This window comes from Carcharodon carcharias, chromosome 34 (assembly GCF_017639515.1).
Source record: "Carcharodon carcharias isolate sCarCar2 chromosome 34, sCarCar2.pri, whole genome shotgun sequence".
NCBI lineage: Eukaryota > Metazoa > Chordata > Chondrichthyes > Lamniformes > Lamnidae > Carcharodon > Carcharodon carcharias.
The window spans coordinates 22,876,351-22,900,823 of record NC_054500.1 but is presented as its reverse complement, the minus strand read 5'-3'; the positions used below and the strand labels follow the sequence as shown (position 1 = coordinate 22,900,823).

At 45.9% G+C, this 24,473-nt stretch overlaps 1 protein-coding gene across 1 annotated transcript in view; it reads left to right on the top strand.

Annotated features, from left to right (window-relative positions):
- The first annotated feature begins 21,871 nt into the window (after window positions 1–21,871).
- The window catches only part of sae1 (SUMO1 activating enzyme subunit 1), a 101,195-nt gene continuing 98,593 nt past the window's right edge, over window positions 21,872–24,473 (top strand). Inside the window, exon 1 of the mRNA XM_041179365.1 lies at window positions 21,872–22,021. Coding sequence (XP_041035299.1) covers window positions 21,930–22,021 — 92 coding nt within the window. The 5' untranslated portion in view covers window positions 21,872–21,929. The remainder of the gene's footprint in view (window positions 22,022–24,473) is intronic.

Sequence of the window (24,473 nt, the reverse complement as noted above, 5' to 3'; positions counted from 1 at the left end):
GTCAATATTTATTACCCGTTCCTCATTGCCCTTGAGAAGGTGGTGTGGAGCTTGTTCGAAAGAGTAGACCGGGCTGCTAATTCCCTGGAGTTCAGAAGAATGAGAGGTGATCTCATTAAAATTCTGACTGGGCATCAAAAGATGGATAGCGAGAAAATGACTCCCCTGGTCGGGTCATTAGAACATTCAGTCACACTCTCAGGATAAGGGGTCAGCTATGTAGGACAGAGAGGACAAGAGAGCTCTTCGTTCAAAGGATGATAACTCTTTGGAATTCTGTACCCCTGCGAATGCTAGTTGCTCAGCCATTGAGTTTCTGAGGAGAGGTGGTGGTAATGGTAATTTAACTGGAATACTAATCCAGGGGCCCAGGCTAATGCTCTGGGTACAAGGGTTCAAATCCCACCACGGCAGCTGGTGCAATTTAAATTCAATTAATAAATCTCAAAGCTAGTCTCAGTAACGGTGACCATGAAACTGGCATTGATTATTATAATGCCCTTTAGGGAAAGGATTCTGCTGTCCTTACCTGGTCCGGCCTACATGTGACTCCAAACCCACAGCAACGTGCTTGTCTCTTAACTTCCCTCTGAAATGGCCTAGCAAGGCACTCAGTTCAAGGGTAATTAGGAATGGAGAACAAATGCTGGCCTTGCCAGCAAAGCCCACATCCCATGAAAGACTAAGTTAAAAAAACTGTTGATAGATGTTTGGATGTTGAGGGGAATTAATGAATGTGAGGATAGTACAGTAAGGTGGAGATTATGTTTGGGACAAGTTTAATGGGCCAAATGGCCTACTCCAGCTCCTAATATTCTTGCACCGCTGCAGTCCACCCTGCCCGAAAACTGTGGTTCTCTCCCTCCACCGTTTCTTCAGTATTTCACATCTTTGAGTGACAGATTTACTAAATGTGAAATTGCAGGTCAAAGTCTTCAGGAGGTCTTCGCCAGTTTAGAGCAGATATGCACACAGAGCAACAGGAGGGGTTGGAAAACCAGCCCTCTGTACCGGCTCTGCCTTTGTGTTAACCCTGACAGTTTTACCTCTTTGAAGCCCCCAATCCGCATCCATATCCCTCAAAATCTTAACTTCCTGGGTAATGAATTAACAATGCACACCTTGAAGCGCACAGTTAAATACCTCCATGCCCATTGACTATATATGATGAGGGTGCTCATCAAGGCTGGGAATTCCCTCAGGCATGTTCTTGTTTTACCATTGCAGCTGTCTGAACACAGGCAAGACATCTCAATACCCTTCAAGCAGAACCCAGTATTAGCTGCAAGGATGTTTATTGCCACAGTTACAGTTATCCCTGGCGCAGCAAGGGAATCGTCCAGCATCATGGCTGATCTGCCTCTGAAGTGATTTTCTTTAACAGCGGCCACCCTGTAGGCTAAATTTGCTACCTATAATCCAAACATCTCTTCATGCCCTTCCCTGTTACCTTTATCTTCTAGTTTTTGTTGACACTTGGCATTAATTGTGGTCAAAAAACAACATGGCATATTGATAAAGTCCCACTGATACACCCTGTTGTGTAATAATAGACTAGACAAAAACAAACAAAGCTGCTTTTGGCACAGAAGTTAAATTAAAAATGGCTGTGGTTTCTGGTCAGCATCTGGACTGCTCGAGGGCACGGCACATTTGGAGGTGTAAATGGGATATTATCCTTTTAATTCTGGCCAGGAAGCTTTGTAAAACTGCAGACGCAAAGCTCCAGAATAATTTCCACAAATGCTGACACCCTAGTTTTTGGGAACGCTTATGGAACTTCCTCATTCTTTGGTGTTATCCAAGCCTCACAACTTCTCAACACTTTCCAGGCTCCAGTGAGAAGGGAAGGGATCAGGAGGTTTCCTTATTTTTTAAAACATCAAAACATTGCAAAGAGGAGGTTTGACAGAGGTGTTGGAAAAATCGAAGGGTTTTGGACAAGTAAATAAGGCAAACATAGGGAAACTATTTTTTAACACAGTGAGTGTTGTGATTGGGATTGGGATTGGGATTGGGATTGGGATTCGGACTGGGATTGGGACTGGGATTGGGATTGGGATTGGGACTGGGATTGGGATTGGGATTGGGATTGGGATTGGGACTGGGATTGGGACTGGGATTGGGATTGGGACTGGCACTCTCCCTGGCCTGAGTTTTCAGCTCGGTGGGTGGGCCTGATTGGCAAGCCCGGGATCGGCCAGGAAACAGACCGCCAACCGTGATTGGCCCCCTCCGACCACGACCTCATGCTGACTGGCCAATTAACGGGCAGCCAGCATGAAACGGGCGACGAGAAGCTCAGCGTTGCCAGAATGGGGGTCAATAAGAGAGCGGGCGATGACGTCAATTAGGGCGCTGGCGAGCGCTGACAGATGGCTCCCTGAAGGCAGAGAGCTGCCTCAGGGAGCTGAAGGCCCGAAACCCAGGAAATAAAGTTTCTAAAATCAGGAAAACAATGTCCAAGCATCAGGTACCTGAACATATAGATGATAAAAATATTGTCCACAGATTTCTATTTTTATTTCATTTAAATGACGGAAACCTCATCCTGCCCTTGGATGAGGTTTCATGAAAAATGTAAAGGCCACCTGGCCAATTCACCTGGCCGCCAACCATAAGGTTGGACGGGCTACGTAGAACGACAAACAATTTCACCATTGACCTCATAATTGTCCGCGGGCACGCGCCCGCCGACTGAAATATTGCGCCAGCGCAGGATGACCTCGGGACACTTGCCAACATCATTTTGCTCGATTTCACGCCCAATCAGGTCAGGCACACGCCTGCCCGATCAACATAAAATTCAGCCCCCTGAATGGGCAGTGGAATCAGATTCAATAGGAAGCTTCAAAAGGAAATTGGATAAATACTTGAAGGGGGAATTTACAGGACTGCGCAGGGAAAGATTCGTTTGAATGACACTACCAAAGGGTCAGCACAAACATGATGAGCTGAATGGCCTCCTTCTGTGCTGACAGCATTGCGCGATCCTATACAATGGGGAACGTAAATATTTGGGAAACTGTGCTTTTGACAGAGACTAGGGAACAAACCACAGCTGGGACTGAATTTCTATCAAAAGCAAATCTAATGAGGCTAACGCTCAACAAAACTAATAGTCCACACGGACCATGTCCAACCCAATATGGCAGAGAGACGGTTAGCTTTGTTGATATCTTTGGAAGTGTTCATCACTTTCAGTTACACTTTTAATAAATATTTAAAAACCTACATGAAACCTCATCCCGCCGGTGGATGAGGTTTGATGCTTTTTCCAATGTCCACTAGGGCTCCCGGCCTGCCCACCAACCTTAAGGTTGGACGGGCAGGTCCTTTAATGACCTTAAGTACTTTGTCAATGGCCTCAATTGGCCATTGACAGGTCGGTGGGCACACAGCTGATTCTGCTGAGCCCCCGCCTACCTGAAAATTGAAATGAGGCTGGGGTGACGCCGGGAGTTCCGCCCAATGTCATCCCGCGTCATTTTACGTGTCGGCGAGTGGGGCCCACCCCCAACTCACCGACCGGGAAATCCTGCCCATAGAAAATAGGAGCAGGAGTAGGCCATTCGCCCCTTTGAGCCTGTACCAGCATTTAATATGATCATGGCTGATCCTCTAACTCAACGCCGTATTCCCACTTTCTCTCCATATCCTTTGACGGCCCTTTCTTGAATATACTCAGTGAACCGGCCTCCACAGCTTCTGTGGTAGAGAATTCCACAGGTTGACCACCCTCTGAGTGAAGAAATTTTTTCTCGTCCCAGTCCTAAATGGTCTACCCCGTATCCTGAGACTGTGGCCCTTGGTTCTAGACTCCCCAACCAGGGGAAACAGCCTCCCTGCATCCAGTCTGTCTAGCCCCGTTAGAAATGTATGCATTTCAGTCAGATCCCTTCTCATTCTTCTAAACTCTAGTGAATAGAGGCCCAGTCAAACCAATCTCCCCTCATACGACAGTCCTGTCATCCCCAATATCAGCCTAGTGAACCTTTGCTGCACACTCTCTATGGCAAGTATATCCTTTCTTAGGTAGGGAAACCAAAACTGCACATAATACTCCAGGTGTGGTCTCACCAAGACCTTGTATAACTGCAGTAAGACATCCCTACTTCTGAACTCAAACCTTCTTGCAATGAAGGCCAACATACCATTTGCCTTCCTAATTGTTTGCCGCACCTGCCTGTTTACTCTCATTGACTGGTGTACAAGGACCCCCCAGACCCCTTTGTACATCCACATTTCCCAATATATCACCATTTAAACAATACTCTGCCTTTCTGTTTTTCACACTTCACATTTATCCACGTTATACTGCATCTGCCCTGCGTTTGCCAACACACACAACTTATCTAAATCGCCCTGAAGCCTCCTTGCATCCTCCTCACATCTCACAACCCCACCCAGTTTTGTGTCATCGGCGAACCTGGATATATTGCATTTGGTTCCCTCATCCAAGTCATTTATATATAAAACACAAAAACAGAATTACCTGGTAAAACTCAGCAGGTCTGGCAGCATCGGCGGAGAAGATAAGAGTTGACGTTTCGAGTCCTCATGACCCTTCGACAAAACTTGAGTTCGAGTCCAAGAAAGAGTTGAAATATAAGCTGGTTTAAGGTGTGTGGGGGGGGGGCGGAGAGAGAGGGAAGTGGAGGTGGGGGGTCGTGATTGTAGGGACAAACAAGCAGTGATGGAAGCAGATCATCAAAAGATGTCAACAACAATAGAACAAAAGAACACATAGGTATTAAAGTTGGTGATATTATCTAAACGAATGTGCTAATTAAGAATGGATGGTAGGGCACTCAAGGTATAGCTCTAGTGGGGGTGGGGAGAGCATAAAAGATTTTAAAATATTTAAAAATAATGGAAATAGGTGGGAAAAGAAAAATCTATATAATTTATTGGAAAAAAAAGGAAGGGGGAAACAGAAAGGGGGTGGGGATGGGGGAGGGAGCTCAAGACCTAAAGTTGTTGAATTCAGTATTCAGTCCGGAAGGTTGTAAAGTGCCTAATCGGAAGATGAGGTGTTGTTCCTCCAGTTTGCTTCACTGGAACAATGCAGCAAGCCAAGGACAGACATGTGGGCAAGAGAGCAGGGTGGAGTGTTAAAATGGCAAGCGACAGGGAGGTTTGGGTCATTCTTGCGGACAGACCGCAGGTGTTCTGCAATGCGGTCGCCCAGTTTACGTTTGGTCTCTCCAATGTAGAGGAGACCACATTGGGAGCAACGAATGCAGTAGACTAAGTTGGGGGAAATGCAAGTGAAATGCTGCTTCACTTGAAAGGAGTGTTTGGGCCCTTGGACGGTGAGGAGAGAGGAAGTGAAGGGGCAGATGTTGCATCTTTTGCGTGGGCATGGCGTGGTGTCATAGGAGGGGGTTGAGGAGTAGGGGGTGATGGAGGAGTGGACCAGGGTGTCCCGGAGGGAGCGATCCCTATGGAATGCCGATAGGGGGGGTGAAGGGAAGATGTGTTTGGTGGTGGCATCATGCTGGAGTTGGCGGAAATGGCGGAGGATGATCCTTTGAATGCCCGGCCCATCTCCCGCGCATCCGCCCTCACGCCTTCTCCTCCCTCCCAGAAACATGATAGGGTCCCCCTTGTCCTCACTTATCACCCCACCAGCTTCCACATTCAAAGGATCATCCTCCGCCATTTCCGCCAACTCCAGCATGATGCCACCACCAAACACATCTTCCCTTCACCCCCCCTATCGGCATTCCATAGGGATCGCTCCCTCCGGGACACCCTGGTCCACTCCTCCATCACCCCCTACTCCTCAACCCCCTCCTATGACACCACCCCATGCCCACGCAAAAGATGCAACATCTGCCCCTTCACTTCCTCTCTCCTCACCGTCCAAGGGCCCAAACACTCCTTTCAAGTGAAGCAGCATTTCACTTGCATTTCCCCCAACTTAGTCTACTGCATTCGTTGCTCCCAATGTGGTCTCCTCTACATTGGAGAGACCAAACGTAAACTGGGCGACCGCATTGCAGAACACCTGCGGTCTGTCCGCAAGAATGACCCAAACCTCCCTGTCGCTTGCCATTTTAACACTCCACCCTGCTCTCTTGCCCACATGTCTGTCCTTGGCTTGCTGCATTGTTCCAGTGAAGCAAACTGGAGGAACAACACCTCATCTTCCGATTAGGCACTTTACAACCTTCCGGACTGAATACTGAATTCAACAACTTTAGGTCTTGAGCTCCCTCCCCCATCCCCACCCCCTTTCTGTTTCCCCCTTCCTTTTTTTTCCAATAAATTATATAGATTTTTCTTTTCCCACCTATTTCCATTATTTTTAAATATTTTAAAATCTTTTATGCTCTCCCCACCCCCACTAGAGCTATACCTTGAGTGCCCTACCATCCATTCTTAATTAGCACATTCGTTTAGATAATATCACCAACTTTAACACCTATGTGTTCTTTTGTTCTATTGTTGTTGACATCTTTTGATGATCTGCTTCTATCACTGCTTGTTTGTCCCTACAACCACACCCCGCCCCCTCCACTTCTCTCTCTCTCTCTCTCTCTCCGCCCCCCCCACACACCTTAAACCAGCTTATATTTCAACTCTTTCTTGGACTCGAACTCAAGTTTTGTCGAAGGGTCATGAGGACTCGAAACGTCAACTCTTATCTTCTCCGCCGATGCTGCCAGACCTGCTGAGTTTTTCCAGGTAATTCTGTTTTTGTTTTGGATTTCCAGCATCCGCAGTTTTTTTGTTTTTATCATTTATATATATCGTGAATGGCTGGGGCCCAAGCACTGATCCCTGTGATTCGTCACTAGTCACTATCTGTCACCCGGAAAAAGACCCATTTATTCCCACTCTCTGTTTCCAGTCTGTCAACCAATTCTCAAACCATGCCAGTATATTACCCCCGATCCCATGTGCTTTAATTTTGCCCACGAGCCTCTTACATGGGACCTTATCAAAAGCCTTCTTGAAATCCAAATACACCACATCCACTGGTTCTCCCTTATCTATTCTCTAGTTACATCCTCAAAAAACTCCAGTAGATTAGTTAAGCATGATTTCCCTTTCATAAACCCATACTGACTTTGTCTAATCCCATTAATGCTTTCCAAGTGTTTTGTTACCACATCTTTTATAATAGACTGTAGCATTTTCCCCAAGACTGATTTTAGGATAACTGGTCTGTAATTCACTGTTTTTTCTCTCCCTCCTTTTTTAAATAGTGGGGTAACAATTGCCACCCTCCAATCTATGGGAACTGCTCCAGAGTCTATAGAATTTTGGAAGATGACCATCAATGCATCCAATATTTCCAGGGCCACTTCCTTTATTACTCTGGGATGTAGGTTATCAGGCCCTGGGGATTTTTCAGCCTTTAACCCCATTAATTTCTCTAGCACCATTTTTTTTAACTAATACTGATTTTCTTCACTTCCTCTCTCTCATTAGACCCTTGGTTCCCTAACATTCCTGGGAAATTATTTGTGTCTTCTTCTGTGAAGACAGAACCAAAATATGTGTTCAATTCTTCTGCCATTTCTTTGTTCCCCATTATTATTTCCCCCATTTCTGACTGTAAGGGACCTAAACAAAAACAGAATTACCTGGAAAACTCAGCAGGTCTGGCAGCATCGGCGGAGAAGAAAAGAGTTGACGTTTCGAGTCCTCATGACCCTTCGACAGAACTTGAGTGAATCCAAGAAAGGGGTGAAATATAAGTTGGTTTAAGGTGTGTGTGTGTGTGGGGGGGGCGGTGGGGGAGGGGGTTTGGGTGGGGGGAGAGAAGTGGAGGGTGTTGGTGTGGTTGTAGGGACAAACAACAAGATTGTTAATTAATCCTTTCTCATTGCACAATACCCAGTCTGAGATAGCCTGCTGTCTAGTTGGCTCCTCAATGTATTGGTTTAAAAAGCCATCACGTACACATTCCAGGAAATCCTCCTCCACAGTATTATAACTAGTTTGGTTTGTCCAATCTATATATAGATTAAAGTCACCCATGATTACTGTTGTACCCTTATTGCATGCGTCTCTAACTTCCTGCTTAATGCCCTATATGGAAAAGAAGTTCATAGACAAGCCACTGTTGTCAGGCATCCAGATGGTGCTGAGTTTCTTAGAAACCTCCCCCGCCCCATGCCCTTCCTTGCCAAAATTATCCCAATCCATCTCATGTCCCTCCATTTGTTGTTCTGGGAGGTGTATGGGAGGAGCTGCATGCTGTTGGCAAGGCAGAGCAAGGTTCTTCCAAGGGTCAATCTCAATAGGGAGGGAGAGAGAGAGAGAGGAAGACTCAGTTTAAAATCATGAAGGGTTTAGGTAGATTTAAAAAAAGGCAAACTGTTACCAATGGCTGAAGAGGACACAGATTTAAGGCAATTGTCAAAAGAACCAGAGACGATTTTTATTCATTTAGCAGCTAGGATTTTGAATATGCTGCCTGTTAGGGTACAATGCTAGAACAGCTTTGTGACTCTCAATGTGATCTACTGTTATCTGAAATGGGTTTCTGCTTCTTCATTGCAGTCCTTTCAGCTGATCTGGATAGCAACATTGATGGGTATTTGCACAGACTATTCTCCAAGTGGTAGCTGTGGAACAAGGTGAGCAACCAATACAGTAAAACTATTAAGTGCATGTATTTTACATTCATGCCTCTCACTCCTCTCCATGCCTCCTTCCTCAGGTGCATAACCTGCTCCTTCAGTTGTGTGTTGGAACACGGTGCACTTGTCTGCAATGACACTTGAGAAGCCCCATACCACCCAGGACAAAGCAGCCCATCCACCATCTTAAACCTTCACTCCCTCCGCCACTGAAGCAATAGTGGCAGCAGTGTGCACTATATACAAAGATGTGCTGCAGCAACTTACTCCTTCGACAGCACCTTCCAAACCCATGACCTCTACCACTTGGAAGGGCAAGGGCAGCAGGTGCATGGTCTAGTCTTGAGCATTAGACTTAGACTCATTCCTTGGGTCTGGACTTGAGCTTTGGACCTAGACTCACAGGTGAAGAGTTAGCCTTCAGTTACATTTAAGGAGGCTGGAATATCAGCCCGGTATTGAGTCATCTCTTTCAGGAGAGAAGAGATTTGAAATGAGTGGCCCGATTCTGATTACTGGTTAGACTTTTTTTTATTCATTTACGTGATGTAGGCTGGGCCAGCATTTATTGTCCAGCCCCGGAGAAGATGGTGGTGAGCTGCCTTCTTGAACAGCTGCAGTCCATGTGGTGTAGGTACACCCACAGTGCTGTTAGGGAGGGAAGGAACTCTAGGATTTTAACCCAGCTGCCAGTACTTACTGTCAGTACTTAGAACCACAGCACCCTCAGGGACAGTCTGAAGTCAACTCAAACCTTTTAGAAATGGAAAAACCTTAAAATAATTAAAATTGGTCTCTTGTTGATCATTTTCACAGCTTGTGATTTGAGCTCAACCACTTCTTGTGGGGAAATCGGATTGATCCCGGGAGTTTTGATTGTGTGAAAAGTGTTGAGCTCCACGGATCATCCAGTTGTTGATGTCTCCTACCCACAATGAGTTTTCATATTGATTCATCCCTGCTGCAAGTTACCAGCAACCAGCACTGGCCCCTTAACCACACTTCAAACCACTGGGCAGCAAGAAGAGTTCAGCCGCTGGGATAACGAGGATGATTCAAGACTGTGTTTTCTATCGCTGGTCTGGAGAATCTCAGCTGGAACCTTTGCTGTTGACCCTGGAGGGTCATTGCTGCCTGAGTGGGAAACGTTTTAGTCATCCACGTGTCAGTTTCATGTGAATCCCTGTTTAATTGTTTCGAAGTTGCACCTTTGGATTTAAAAAAAGAATTAAATTAACCAGTAAGGGTACGCACGTTCAAGATCATGAAGAGATTTAATAGAGTAAACAAGCAGAAACTGTTTCCAGTGACAGGAGGGTTGGCAAAAGAACAGGAAGCGGGAATGCAAAGGCAACTGAAAGGACAAAGGGAACAGAGTTAATACCCACCCCCACAGTGGTTTTGTTGGCGGGAGGGCATTTATTCAGCTGGGAGGGTGGCAGGTGAGGACCCCCCTGTTGTCCCAGTTCCACTCTGGTAAAATCCGTGGTGGGACGGCTCACTGCTATTTAAGGATCTCATGGGCAATTGATGCCCATTTAAGAGCCTCATCCCACTGCCACTGGTGTTAACCCAGCGGCAGGCAGCAGGCTCACCATGTGGTGAGCGCATAGCAAAGAAGTGCAGGGTTGCTTGCTGGCTCCCGAGGGGGGGGGGAGTGCGCAGATCCCTCATTCAAAGACACTCAGTGCCTCGATCGCGGGACTCCGCATCGGGAAGGGGTGAGCCTCTGAGAGCCAATTACCCCCTGCCCTTGCTGTTGATAGCACTCTCCCATGATGCCCACCCCGTGGACTCCCTCTCGCCATCGCTCACCTGTGGTCTAGGATCCAGCGATAATCCTGGACCTCTGGAGGGTGCTGTACCAGCAGCAGCCACCGCCTCCCCTTCAATAGAGCTGCTGGCCTCTGATTGGCCAGCAGCTCTTGGCGGGTGGGACCCCTGCCTCTGGGGTCCTTGGTCCAGGGGAAGGCCCAATACTGTCGAGTTATGTGCCTGGATGGAACGTGATATGGTAGAACTCCTCTAAAAGCGACAATGTGGCGCTCCCTCTGGCTCTCCAGCGGTGGGTGAGTCTCCGATCACACCCATTAAATCCACCCAATAACTTCCAAAAGGGAATTGGATAAATTCTTCAAGGCAGGAAATTTCCAGAGCTTTGGGGAAAGAGCAGGTGAGTGGGGCTAATTGAATAGCTCTTTCAAAGGGCCAGCACAGGGATGATGAGCCGAATGGCTTCCTTCTGTGCTGTATTGATTCCTGTCATCCAGAATCATAGACTGTTCCAACAGAGGGACAGACCATTCAGTTAATCATCATTGTGCTGGTGAGTGTCTGTCCATATCAGACCTTCACTCACTCCTTCTTGCTGCCTTAACTCTTCCATATTTCCTTAATTCAAGCAGTTCACAAATTCCTTTCTTCAAATAATGTCTCTCCCACCTACTGATGAGGCTTCCTGGCAAAGGAGAAGAGGTCTCAGCACTGGTGAACCAGGAATTGGGAGATTTATCAGCACAAAGTTGTCCTCGCAATTTTCCCATTATCATTGGGTTTGTTCACCGCGCTCAATAATTTGAGATGGTTAAACTGGGAGAGGAATTCTGTCTGGTAATTCACTCAGAAAATGAGTCAAATTCCTTTTCCTAAAGGGATCAACAGGAGGAATTTCAAAGAGTGACAGGTTGGAGAGACACTGCATAGGCACATCGGTGTGTTTGTCTGCGTGTGTCTGTGTGTGTGTGTGTGTGTGTGTTTGTGTTTCTGTGTATGTGTTTCTGTGTATGTGTTTTTGTGTGTGTAATAAGACCATAAGACCATACGACGTAGGAGCAGAAGTAGGCCATTTGGCCCATCCAATCTGCTCTGCCATTCAATTAAATCATGGCTGATCTGATAATCCTCAACTCCACATTCCTGCCTTTTCCCCCATAACCCTTGATTCCCTTACTGATTAAAAATCTGTCTTTCTCAGCCTTGAATATACTTAATGACCCATGAGAGGGGTGAAATATAAATATAATTCCATGAGCTGTTAATTTATTAAGTAACCATGTGTGCGGTATCTTATAGACCGCCTTTTGGAAATACAAATATTTTACATCTACTGGTTCCCCTTTAGGTATGATTTCCCCTTCACGAAGCCATGCTGACTCTGCTTGATTAGATTATGTATTTCTAAATAATCTGCTATTACATCCTTTATAATAGACTCCAACATTTTCCCAATGGCGTTAAGCTAACTAGCCTATGGTTACCTGTTTATTGTCTCCCTCCCTCTTTGAATAAGGGTGTTACATTACAGTTTTCCCATCCTCTGGGACTTTTCCAGAATCTAAGGATTCTTGGAAGATTACTACCAATACATCCACTATCTCTGTGTCTACTTCCTTTAATATCTTAGGATGCAACTCATCAGGTCCAGGGGACTTATCAGCCTTTATCTCCATTAGTTTCCCTAGTATTTTTTCTCTAATGTTAGTTATTGTATTTACTCCCCCCCACCCCACCCCCGCAACCCCCAGCTTTTGCCCCTTGATTATTTAGTATTTTTGGAATGCTATTAGGATATTCTACCTTGAAGACCAAAGCAAAGTATTTATTCAACTCCTCTGCCATTTCCTGGTTCCCCATTGTTATTTCCCCAGCCTCATTCTCTAAGGGGTCTATGTTCACTTTGGCCTCTCTCTTCCTTTTTATATAATTAAGGAAGATCTTATTGTCCATTTTTATATTATTTGCTAGTTTACCCTCAAAGTTTTTTTTTCCTTTTTTATTTTTTGGTCATCTTTTGTTGGTTTTTAAAACTTTCCCAATCCCCTGGCTTATCACTAAGCTTTGCCACATTGTATGTTTTTTCTTATATATATGTATGTGTATGTGTGTGTGTGTTTGCCTGTGTGTGTTTGTGGGTGTGTGTGTGTTTCTGTGTGTGCAGGTGTGTGTGTGTGTGTGGGTGCCTATCTGTCTGTGTGCATGTGGGTATATGCTTATGGGTTTGTTTGTGTGGGTGTGTTTGCCTGTGTGTGGTGATTGTGTTTGTCTGTGCGTGTCTGTGTGTTTGTGTGTGTGGATATATGTATGGGTATGTGTGTGGGCGTAGGCGTGGGTATGTTTGTGTGGGGCATGTGTGTTTGTCTGTGTGTGTGGGTGTGTGTGTGAGTGTGTGTGGGGGTGTGGGTATGTGTGAGGATGTGGGTGTGTGTGAGGGTGTGGGTGTATGTGGGTGTGTGTGGGGGTGTGGATGTGTGTGGGGGTGTGGGTGTGTGTGAGGGTGTGGGGTTGTGTGAGGGTGTGACTGTATGTGGGGGTGTGGGTGTTTGTGAGGGTGTGAGTGTATGTGGGGGTGTGGGTGTTTGTGAGGGTGTGAGTGTATGTTGGGGTGTGGGTGTGTGTGAGGGTGTGGATGTGTGTTGGCTTGGGTGTGTGTTTGCCTGTGCATGTTTGCCTGTGTGTGTTTGCCTGTGCGTGTTTGTATGTGTGTGGGTGTGTGTGTTTGCCTGTGTGTGTTTGCCTGTGTGTGTTTGCCTGTGTGTGTTTGCCTGTGTGTGTGTGTGTGGGTGGGTGTGTGTGTGTGTTTGCCTGTGTGTGTTTGCCTGTGCGTGTTTGTATGTGTATGTGTGGGTGTGTGTTTGCCTGTGCGTGTTTGTATGTGTGTGTGTGAGTGTGTGTTTGCCTGTGCGTGTTTGTATGTGTGAGTTTGTATGTGTGTGTGTGGGTGTGCGTTCGCAAGATCCCAAGACGGTTGTGAAGAAGAAGGCCTTTTGGTCAGTCTGGTCTGGTTTTCCATTCCCCAATGACTTGCCCACTATTCAATCCAGCTGTTTCTATGATATTATTTGGCATCTGTAATACAGATAATTCATTATGTCTGAATTTCTGGGAAAAGATTTGTGAACGGTTAAACCTGTCAATATCAATGATGGTGAAAAGTAAATTGTTCTAAGAACTTATTTGAAATGTCAGAAACGTGAAACTCTGTGTCCCAGTGGTTGTCCCAGTGTGTTTAGCTGGATTAACGGACCTTGAGTTCAAGAAGTCACTGAGCTGTCTCCTCTTTTGATCGATTCCCTGTACCAGCATTTCACAAGCCACTGCATTCACTGTACTTCTATTAATCAATAGATTAGAGCGATCAATCAACCTGATTATCCAGTAGGTTGAGAACCATTTACATCTAGAAACCTGAATACTTAGAACCAATTTAGTCAATCAGAAGCTGGTGGTTTTATCATTACCGAGGACTTACAATGCTCAGCATCTCTCACTGCGTATTTTTAAATATCCTGTGTTTGAGGTTTTTTTTACATAAGAAAGAACTTACATTTCTGCAGCACCAGTCATGACCTCTGGACATTCCAAAGTGCTTTACAGCCAACAAAGTGCTTTCGAAGTGCCGCCAGCAGCCGATTCGAGCACAGCGAGATCCCAAAAAGCCACAATATGGAAATGTTTGGAGAATCTGATTTTTTTTGTGTGGTGTTGGCTGAGGGATAAACACTGGGCAGGGCGCTGGGGAGGACTCGCCTGCCTCTTCTTTGAAACAGAACCACGGGATCTTTTAAGCCCACCTGAGAGGGTGGACTTAGCCTCTCTATGCAAACGCGCCGGTTACATTTCCTGCTCCAAAAAAATGATTGGGGCTGTCAGCAAATCTGCAGAAGGGGCAAATAGAGATAGAACAATAAACTGCCCACTCTGGGCTAGATCCCAGGGAGGCCCTGATGATCCCCAGATGTGTGAGATCTCTCTGACACTTTGGCAGCATCTCAAAGACTCTGGACTCTGGGGTTCTCCTACTACCACTCATTGCTTTGGGGGTTTTGAGGCTGGGATTTTTCAAGAAGCTCTTCAGGCATCACCCAGCGTGTATGTGAGGGACTAGGTAGAAAAAAAGTCAAAGACACACCGGTGACTTTTCCCCTAAGCCCTGCTGGTCCCACCCCTTCCAGAACGGTCTGCTGGGATTGACAGGGGAGGGGCAGAGAATGTGTCAACCCTAGCTTCTGTGTGCAAATGCTAAAGCCTGAAATAAAAACAAACACTTGGCAGGTCTGGCAGATTCTGTGTGGAGAAAAGCAGAGTTTAACACTTCAGCGCAATGGCCTGATTCCTTCAGGCTCTGGAAGCAGGAATTGCAGGAAATGGTCCAGACACAGCCCAGGGCTCCATTAACCAAGCGAGGAGGGCGAGGCTGGTGAGGCTTTCCTTATATGGGAGAGAAGGTTGAGAGGAGATTTAATGGAGGTGTTCAAAATAATGAGGGGTCTTGACAGAGTAGAGAGGGAGAAGCTGTCCCCATTGGTGGAAGAATCGAGAACAAGAGGACACAGATTTAAGGTAATCAGCAAAAGAAGCAAATGGGAGACACAAGGAGAAACTTTCTCACGCAGCGATTGGTTAAGATCTGGAATATTCTACCAGAGAGCGTGGTGGAGGCAGATTCAACCGAGACATTCAAGAGGGCACTGGATTATTATCTGAAAAGGAAGAACGTGCAGGGTTACTGGAAAGAAGGCAGCAGGGGAACGGCATTCAGGAGCAGGCACAGACACAATGGGCTGAATGGCCTCCTGCTGTACAATAACAGTTCTGTGATTCTATGAGTTTTAGGAAAGTGTAGTGTGAGTAAGTGCAGGCGAGGTAGCTGTGGGAGTCAGTGGGCTTGTTTTAAAAATTACAATTGAGTTAACCTTCCTGTTACATCTGTTGGTGTGTGTGGCCCTCTGGTGGACCACAGATAAAGACTATCACCTGCATTCATTTTCCAACTTTTCCACCTGCATTGGATCAGAAGAACAGAGGAAAAGGAGGAGGCCATTCAGCCCCTTGAGCCTGTTCCGCCATTCAATGAGATCATGGCTCTTCGTTAGGATCTGCATCCTAGCTCCATTCAGCTGCTTTGGCTCTATTTCCCTTCATGCTCTTGACTAACCAAAACCTGTTGATCTCAGATTTAGATTATTAATTGACCCTCAGAATCTACTGCTTTTTGTGGGAGACATTTCAACGTTCCCACCACTCTTTGGGAGAAGTGTTTCCTAACTTCACCCCTGGCATGTGACTGTTTTCCAGATTATTTACCCTTGTCACCAACGAGAAATATTGGTCCCCATCGATGCTAGCAATTCCTTTTAAAATCAAATCCCCCTTAACATTCTGTACTCTGGCAATACAAGCCTAGGGGTTGCAATCTCTCCTCACAATCTAAAGCTTGGAGTCCCGGTAACATTCTGCTCAATCTGCTCTACAGTTTTTCATGGACAAAATATCATTTCTTTTTTTTAATTCACTCACGGGATGGGGGCCTCAATGGCTGGGCCCAGCATTTGTTGCCCATCCCTAATTTCCCTTGAGAAGGTGGTTGTGAGCTGCCTTCTTTAACCACTGCAGTCCATGTGGTGTAGGTACACCCACAGCGCTGTTAGGGAGGGAGTTCAAGGATTTTGACCCAGCGACAGTGAAGGAACGGCGATATATTTCCAAGTCAGGATGGTGAGTGACTTGGAGGGAGGCTTCCAGGTGGTAGTGTTCCCATGTGTCTGCTGCCCTTATCCTTCTAGGTGGTGGCGGTCATGGACTTTGAAGATGCTGCCTAAGGAGACTTGATCACCATAAGACCATAAGACACTGGAGCAGAAATTAGGCCATTCGGCCCATCGAGTCTGCTCTGCCATTCAATCAGGGCTGATAAGTTTTTCAACCCCATTCTCCCGTCTTCTCCCCGTAACCTTTGATCTCCTTACCAATCAAGAACCTATCTATCTCGGTCTTAAACACACTCAATGACCTGGCCTCCACAGCCTTCTGTGGCAATGAATTCCATAGATTCACCACTCTCTGGCTAAAGAAGTTTCTCCTCATCTCTGTTCTAAAAGGTCTTCCCTTTACTCCAAGCTGTGCCCTCTGGTCCTAGTCTCTCCTACTAATGGAAACATCTTCCCCACGTCCACTCTATCCAGGCCTTTCAGTATTCTGTAGGTTTCATTCAGATCCCCGCTCATCCTTCTAAACTCCATTGAGTATAGACCCAGAGTCCTCAAACATTCCTCATATGTTAAGCCTTTCATTCCTGGGATCATTCTCGTGAACCTCCTCTGGACCCTCTCCAGGGCCAACACATGCTTCCTGAGATACGGGGCCCAAAATTGCTCACAATATTCTAAATGTGGTCTGACCAGAGCCTTATAAAGCCTCAGCAGCACATCCCTGCTTTTACATCCTAGTCCTCTTGAAATAAATGCCAACATTGCATTTGCCTTCCTAACTACTGACTCAACCTGCAATTTAACCTTAAGAGGATCCTGGACTAGGACTCCCAAGTCCCTTTGCACTCCAGATTTCTGAATTCTCCCCCCATTTAGAAAATTGTCTATGCCTCTATTCTTCCTACCAAAGTGCATGACCTCACACTTGCCCACGTTGTATTCCATCTGCCACTTCTTTGCCCATTCTCCTAACCTGTCCAAATCCTTCTGCAGCCTCCCCGCCTCCTCAATACTACCTGTCCCTCCACCTATCTTTGTATCATCTGCAAACTTAGCCAGGATGCCCTCAGTTCCTTCATCTAGTTCATTAATGTATAAAGTGAAAAGTTGTGGTCCCAACACTGACCCCTGCAGAACTCCACTAGTCACCGGCCACCATCCTGAGAAGGATCCCCTTATCCCCACTCTCTGCCTCCTGCCAGACAGCCAATCTTCTATCCATTCTAGTACCTTGTCTCTAACACCATGGGCTCTTATCTTACTGAGCAGCCTCCTGTGCGGCTCCTTGTCAAAGGCCTTCTGGAAGTCCAAGTAGATAACATCCATTGGCTCTCCTTTGTCTAACCTACTCGTTACCTCCTCAAAGAATTCTAACAGATTTGTCAGGCATGACCTCCCCTTGATGAAACCATGCTGACTTTGCCCTATTGTACCATGCACTTCCAAGTATTGTGAAATCTCATCCTTAATAATGGACTCTAAAATCTTACCAACGACCGAGGTCAGGCTAATCGGCCTGTAATTTCCCGTCTTTTGCCTCACTCCCTTCTTAAACAGGGGGTTTACATTAGCGATTTTCCAGTCCTCTGGGACCCTCCCTGACTCCAGTGATTCCTGAAAGATCACCACTAACGCCTCCACTATCTCTTCAGCTATCTCCTTCAGAACTCTGGGGTGTAATCCATCTGGTCCAGGTGATTTATCCACCTTCAGACCTTTCAGTTTTCCTAGCACCTTCTCCTTGGTAATGGCCACCATACTCACCTCTGCCCCCCGACTCTCTTGAACTTTGGGGATGTTACTCGTGTCTTCCACCATGAAGACTGACGCAAAGTACCTATTCAGTTCCTCCGCCATTTCTTTGTTCCCCACTACTATTTCTCCAGCGTCATTTTCCAGTGGCCCAATGTCCACTTTTGCCTCTCTCTTACCCCTTATATAGCCAAAAAAATTCTTGCAATCTTCTTTTATATTACTGGCTAGTTACCCTCATATTTAATCTTCTCCCTCCTTATTTCTTTTTTAGTTGTCCTCTGTTGGTCTTTGTAGGCTTCCCAATCCCCTGGTTTCCCACTGCCCTTCGCCGCATTGTATGCTTTCTAATTAGCTTTTAGGCTGTCCCTGAGTCCCCTTGTCAGCCATGGTTGCCTCGTCCTCCCTTTCTTTCTAGGGATGAATTTTTGCTGTGTCTCCCAAATTACTCCCAGAAACTCCTGCCATTGCTGTTCCACTGTCTTTCCTGCTAGGCTCATCTCCCAGTCAATTCTGGCCAGCTCCTCCCTCATGCCTCTGTAGTTGCCTTTATTCAACTGTAATATCGTTACATCTGATTCCAGCTTTTTCCTCTCAAATTGCAGGGTAAATTCTATCATATTATGGTCACTTCCTCCTAAGGGTTCCTTCACCTTAAGCTCCTTATCAAATCTGCCTCATTACACATCAATAAATCTAGAATTGCCTGTTCCCTAGTGGCTCCACCACAAGCTGCTCCAAAAAGCCATCTCGTAGACATTCCACAAATTCCCTTTCTTGGGATCCAGTACCAACCTGATTTTCCCAGTCTACCTGCACATTGAAATCCCCCATGATCACTGTAACCTTGCCTTTCTTACACGCCTTCTCTATCTCCTGGTGTATCTTGTGCCCCACATCCTGACTACTGTTCGGAGGTCTGTACATAACTCCCATTATGGTTTTTTTACCTTTGCAGTTCCTCAACTCTACCCACACAGGTTCTACATCATCTGACCCCACGTCATTTCTTGCTATCGATTTAATTTCAGTTTTTACTAACAAAGCAACCCCACCCCCTCTGCCAACCTGCCTATCGATAGGATGTATATCCTTGGATATTTAGCTCCCAGTCCTGATCCCCTTGCAGCCATGTCTCCGTGATGCCCACCACATCATACCTGCCAATTTCAATCTGCACCACAAGCTCATTTATCTTACTTCGTATACTGTGTGCTTTCAGATACAACACTTTCAGTCCTCTATTTCCCATCCCCTTTCTCATTGTTGTCCCTTTATCTGATGTGCTTGAAGTTAGATTCCTAGCCCTTTCCAAACACTCTGTCCTATTTTGTGTTCTGGAGACTTTAATAGCCTCTCCTGGGCTCTCCTTTCTTTTCAGTTTTTTCATAATTTTCCATGAAGTTGAATCCACCCCATTCCCCCCGCCCCCCCACCCCACCCCACCCCCCCCAACGTTAACCTGCTACCTTGTTTCCCGTTAGTCATACTTCTTGGAGTTTTACCCATCCCTCTCTCTGTACTTTCTAGTCCTGCTAACCACCCTATTTACCCTTTTAGTTCCTGCAGTGCATCCTGTTGATGGTACACACACTGCTGTTACTGTGCGTCGGTGGTGGAGGGAGTGAATGTTTGTGGATGTGGTGCCAATCAAGTGGGGCTGCTTTGTCCTGGATGGTGTCTTGAGTGTTGTAGGAGCTGCACTCATCCAGGCAAGTGGAGAGTATTCCATCTCACTCCTGACTTGTGCCTTGTAGATGGTGTATGGGCTTTGGGGAGTCAGGTGGTGAGTTACTCGCTGCGGGATTCCTAACCTCTGACCTGCTCTTGTAGCCATAGTATTTATATGGTTAGTCAAGCTCAGTTTCTAGTCAATGGTAACCCCAGGATGTTGATAGTGGGGGATTCAGTGATGGTAATGCCATTGAATGTCAAGGGGAGATGGTTAGATTCTATCTTGTTGGAGATGGTCATTGCCTGACACTTGCGTGAATGTTACTTACCACTTGTCAGCCCAAGCCTGGATATTGTCCAAGTCTTGCTGCATTTCGACATGGACCACTTCAGTTTCTGAGGAGCTGCGAATGGCGCTGAACATTATACAATCATCAGCGAACACCTCCACTTCTGACCTTATGATGGAAGGAAGGTCATTGATGAAGTAGCTGAAGATGTTTGGGCCTGGGACACAAGTTTACTCACTATGTACAATCAAATTATAACTCTTGTTAAGTCGGCTCCTGAATGTACATTTAATAATTTAATTCATAGTATTTTTTAATATTTAGTTTAATATTTTAATTCCCCAGTACTGGATGATCAGAAATTTCCTCTATTTGACTGCTGAGAGGACTGAGGCTATCGTTTTCGGAGCTACTGAGTCCATCCCTCTCCCTGGCAAGTATCTGAGGCTGAACCAGGTGGTTTGCAACCTCACTGTCACATCTTGATCCCACGATGAGCTTCTGACCTCATATTTGTCCCAGCTCTAAGACCGCCTATTCCCATTTCTGTAACATCACCCAACTCCACCCCTGCCTCAGCTCATCTGCCTTTGGATCCCTCATCCACGTCTTCATTACCTATAGACGTGACTATTCCATTGCCCTCTTGGCTGGTCTCCCACATTCCATGCTCTGTAAACTCTGCTGCCTGTGACTTAACTCACACCAAGTCCCATTCTCCCATCACCTCCGTGCTCATTGATCTACATTGGCACCCGATCAAACAGTGTGTTGATTTTAAAATTCTCATCCTTGTTTTCAATTCACTTCCTTCTAAAAGAGTGCTGCACTATCAGAGGTGCATCTTAAAGGAGGAAAGTGAGGTGGAAGTGCAGAGGAGAGAATTCCAGAGCTTAGGGCCTATGTAGCTGAAGACAACAATGGAAAATTGGTATGCACAAAAGGGCCAGAATTGGAGGAGTGTGGATATCTTGGAGAGTTACAGGGCTGGACAAGCGTTCAGAGGGTGGGGTGAGAGCCAGGGAGAAATTTGATAACATGGGTGAGAATTTGAGGTGTTGCTGGATGGGGAGCCAACATAGGTCAGTAAACAAAGAGAAACCATCAGATTTCGGAGGGATAAAAATGTGTCTTTCACCAAATTGTTGTTTTTTTGAGCAGCAGTTGAGTTTTGTCCTGATGTGGGCTCATGTAGACAGACCATAACCCTCAAAGCACCCCCGAGACGGAGCTTTTAAGGACAATCCACAATTTAACAAAACATTTTCCTCATGACTTCCTTTGTAAATGCACATTGCCTATGAGGATGGACAGAAAATACTTAATATTTTGTTTAATAAACCCTTTGGGAATACCTCCACATCGAAAGATATGACACAGAAGGATAAAAGCAAAATACTGCGGATGCTGGAAATCTAGAACAAAAACAAAAATACCTGGAAAAACTCAGCAGGTCTGACAGCACCTGCAGAGAGGAGCACAGTTAACGTTCCGAGTCCGTATGACCCTCGTACGGAGTCGAAACGTCAACTGCATCCCTCTCCGCAGATGCTGTCAGACCTGCTGAGTTTTTCCAGGTATTTTTGTTTCTGTTATGGCACAGGAGGAGGCCACTCGGCCCATTGTACCTGTCCCAACTCTTGGGAAAATTGTTGGTTTCCTGCGATTGGGAGTAATGGTTCTACGGGAGGAAAGAGAAAGGTTGGGATTATCCAAGTCCCACCTCTGATGCTCATTCATCAAAAACCTGGCAATTTTTTCCTTTGCAGATATTTATATATATATATATATATAGGATATATTCATTTCACTTTTGGAAATCATCATTGAATCTGCTTCCAGTACCCTTTCAGGGAGATGGCAACCCCAGCTGGTTAATATTTTAAAAGAGATTGATGTAACTCTTGAGGAAAATCTGAAACTAAGTGAGATAAACTCATGCACGCTGACGACCTGTCTCTTTAAGAATTAAGCCACGTGATCAGGAGGCAGCCCACGTCACGTGATCCTTCGCGGACCCGGGCGGGGCGGGGACGGTACGTCATGACGTCATTGCGTCGGGAGCGCAGGTTCTGCCGACGTCACGGGCGGAGTGCGCGGATTCAAACCCGGGAGCAGCGGGCGCCATGGTGGAGAAGGAAGAAACGGTGATCAGTGAGGAGGAGGCGGCCCAGTATGACCGGCAGATCCGCCTGTGGGGGCTCGAGGCTCAGAAACGGTAACTGCATGGGCGGGGGAGTCCGTGTAACTGAGGCCCGTCCATGAGCGGTCCGGCGGCGGCGACGACGCACTGAGAGGATGGTCTGAGGCAATTAAAGGGGAAGGCACAGGGACCTTTTATTAATTTGCCGATTGGTATAGATTGAAAATTAAAGGGGCAGGCACAGGGACCTTTTATTAATTTGCCCATTGATCTATATTGGAAATTAAAGGGGTGGGCACAGGGACCTTTTCTTGATGTGCTGATTGATATATTTTGGGAATTAAAGGGGCAGGCACTGGGACTTAAGTTGCTGATTTATACATTGGCAATCCTGTTCCTCCTCCACTTCATATAATTAGAGTAAGTTCTTTTGTATTTTACCAAATAAATTATCTTATTAACATTTTTGGGATATTGCTGTGCAAAAAATCTCTCCTTTTTCTACACTTCAAAGATATTTCATTGTTTATAAAGTGCATTAGGATGCCCTGTGGTTGTGGAAGATGCAATAGAAATGTAAGTCTTTCTTCATGTTAATGATCACACGCTTGTACGCATACAACCAGTCAACTTTTCTTCATTATAAATACCCCAGGCCTATATTTGTAATTTGTAAGCTTTATATACTCCAAAATATTGGTGTGCGTTTTAGATGGGGGAAGATTGGGCTTTGGTTTTATGTCTTGACCAAAAGGTGTCACTTCTGATAGTGCAGCAGTGCTGCTCTGTCTAACTATTAGCCTGGATCTTGTGTCCACGTTTCTTCGGTGTGACTTGAACTCCCACTACATGCTGACTCTGGCCTGTTGGCTACAATGGGTAAAAACGTGAGCAAAAACATTTTTACATAGTGAGTTGCGACCTGAAACGTGCTGCCTGAAAGGATGGTGGAAGCAGATTCAATAGTAACGTTTGAAATTATTGGATAAATATTTGAAAAGGGAACATTTTCAGTGCTTTATTTTCATCTTTCATGGGATGTGGGCTTCGCTGGCTGGGCCAGCATTTATTGCCCATTCCTAATTGCCCTTGAGAAGGTGCTGATAAGCTGCCTTCTTGAACCGCTGCAGTTCATGTGGTGTAGGGACACCCATAGTGCTATCAGGGAGAGAGTGCCAGGATTTTGACCCAGCAACAGTGAAGGAACGGCGATTACAGTTCCAAGTCAGGAGGGTGAGCAACTTGGAGAGGAATTTCCAGGTGGTGATGTTCCCATCTGTCTGCTGCCCTGACCTTCCAGGTGGTAGAGGTCACAGGTTTGGAAGGTAATATAGGGGAAAGAGCAGGGTGGAGTGGGACTAATTGGATAGCTCTCAAAGAGCCAGCACAGGCATGGTGGACTGAATGGCCTCCTGTGCTGTTTCAGTATATGATTCTGCAAGTTTCAGCCAGGCTAATTGTTTTGGAACGTATTACATTAATTCAGTGCAAGTCATACTACGGTTTGCCCTCCTTTGATCAACATCTGGCATTTTGTGTTTCTATTTTCGATTTCCAGCATCTGCAGAAATTTTGACTCTTTATTGTTTAAAGCTGAGAAGTTAGGAGTAAGAAGGAAGACTATTTTATTTCAGCCAGAGTTATGAAAGCTTTCCCTAGAAAGATATTATACATCCTGAGTAGGCTGAGGGGACCAGCAGATCTGTGACGAGAAAGGGAAGGTTTTCTCGTGATGTTTTGAGCACAGAAACAGGCCATTCAGCCCATCTGGTCTATGCTGGTGTTCATGCTCCACATGAGTTTCCTCCCATCTTGCCTTATCAGCAGAGTTTTCTATTCCTTTCACTCATTTATCCAGCTTCCCCTTAAATGCATCTATGTCTTGTTGTCTGAGCAGCTCCCTGTGGGAGCGAGTTTCACGTTCTCACCACTCTCAGGGTGAAGAAGTTTCTCCTAAATTCCCTGTTGGATTTATTAGTGACTAAATTGTATTTATATCCCTAGTTCTGGTCTCGTCTGCCATAGGAACGTAAGAGCAGGAGTTGGCCATTTGGCCCTTGAAGTCAGCTCCTCCATTCAATGAGATGATGGCTGATCTGGTGGTGGTCTCAGACCTGCTTTCCTGTCTGTCCCGTCCATAACCCTTCACTCCCGTGTTTAGCATTAACCTGTCGAACTCAGCCAGCGGAAACATCATCTCTGCATTTACTCTGTCAAACCTTTTTGTTATCTTAAGGACCTCTATCAGATCACCCCCTCAGTCCTAACCCAAGCCTGTTTAATCTTTCCTGATGGGTATAACTCCCTCAATTTTAGTACCATTTTGATAACTTTTCTTTTGCATCCTCTCGGGCACCTCTTTGTAATACGGAGATCGGAGCAGTACGCGGTATTCCAAGCGTGGTCTAAACATTTTGACGGGAATAGTGAACAGGAACAGAAATGGTGATGTCTGAAAGGCCGACTAGCTTCACGGACCTTTGTTACTATGAGTTTCGCTATGTTCTTGTGCTGCTGCAGTTGGTGT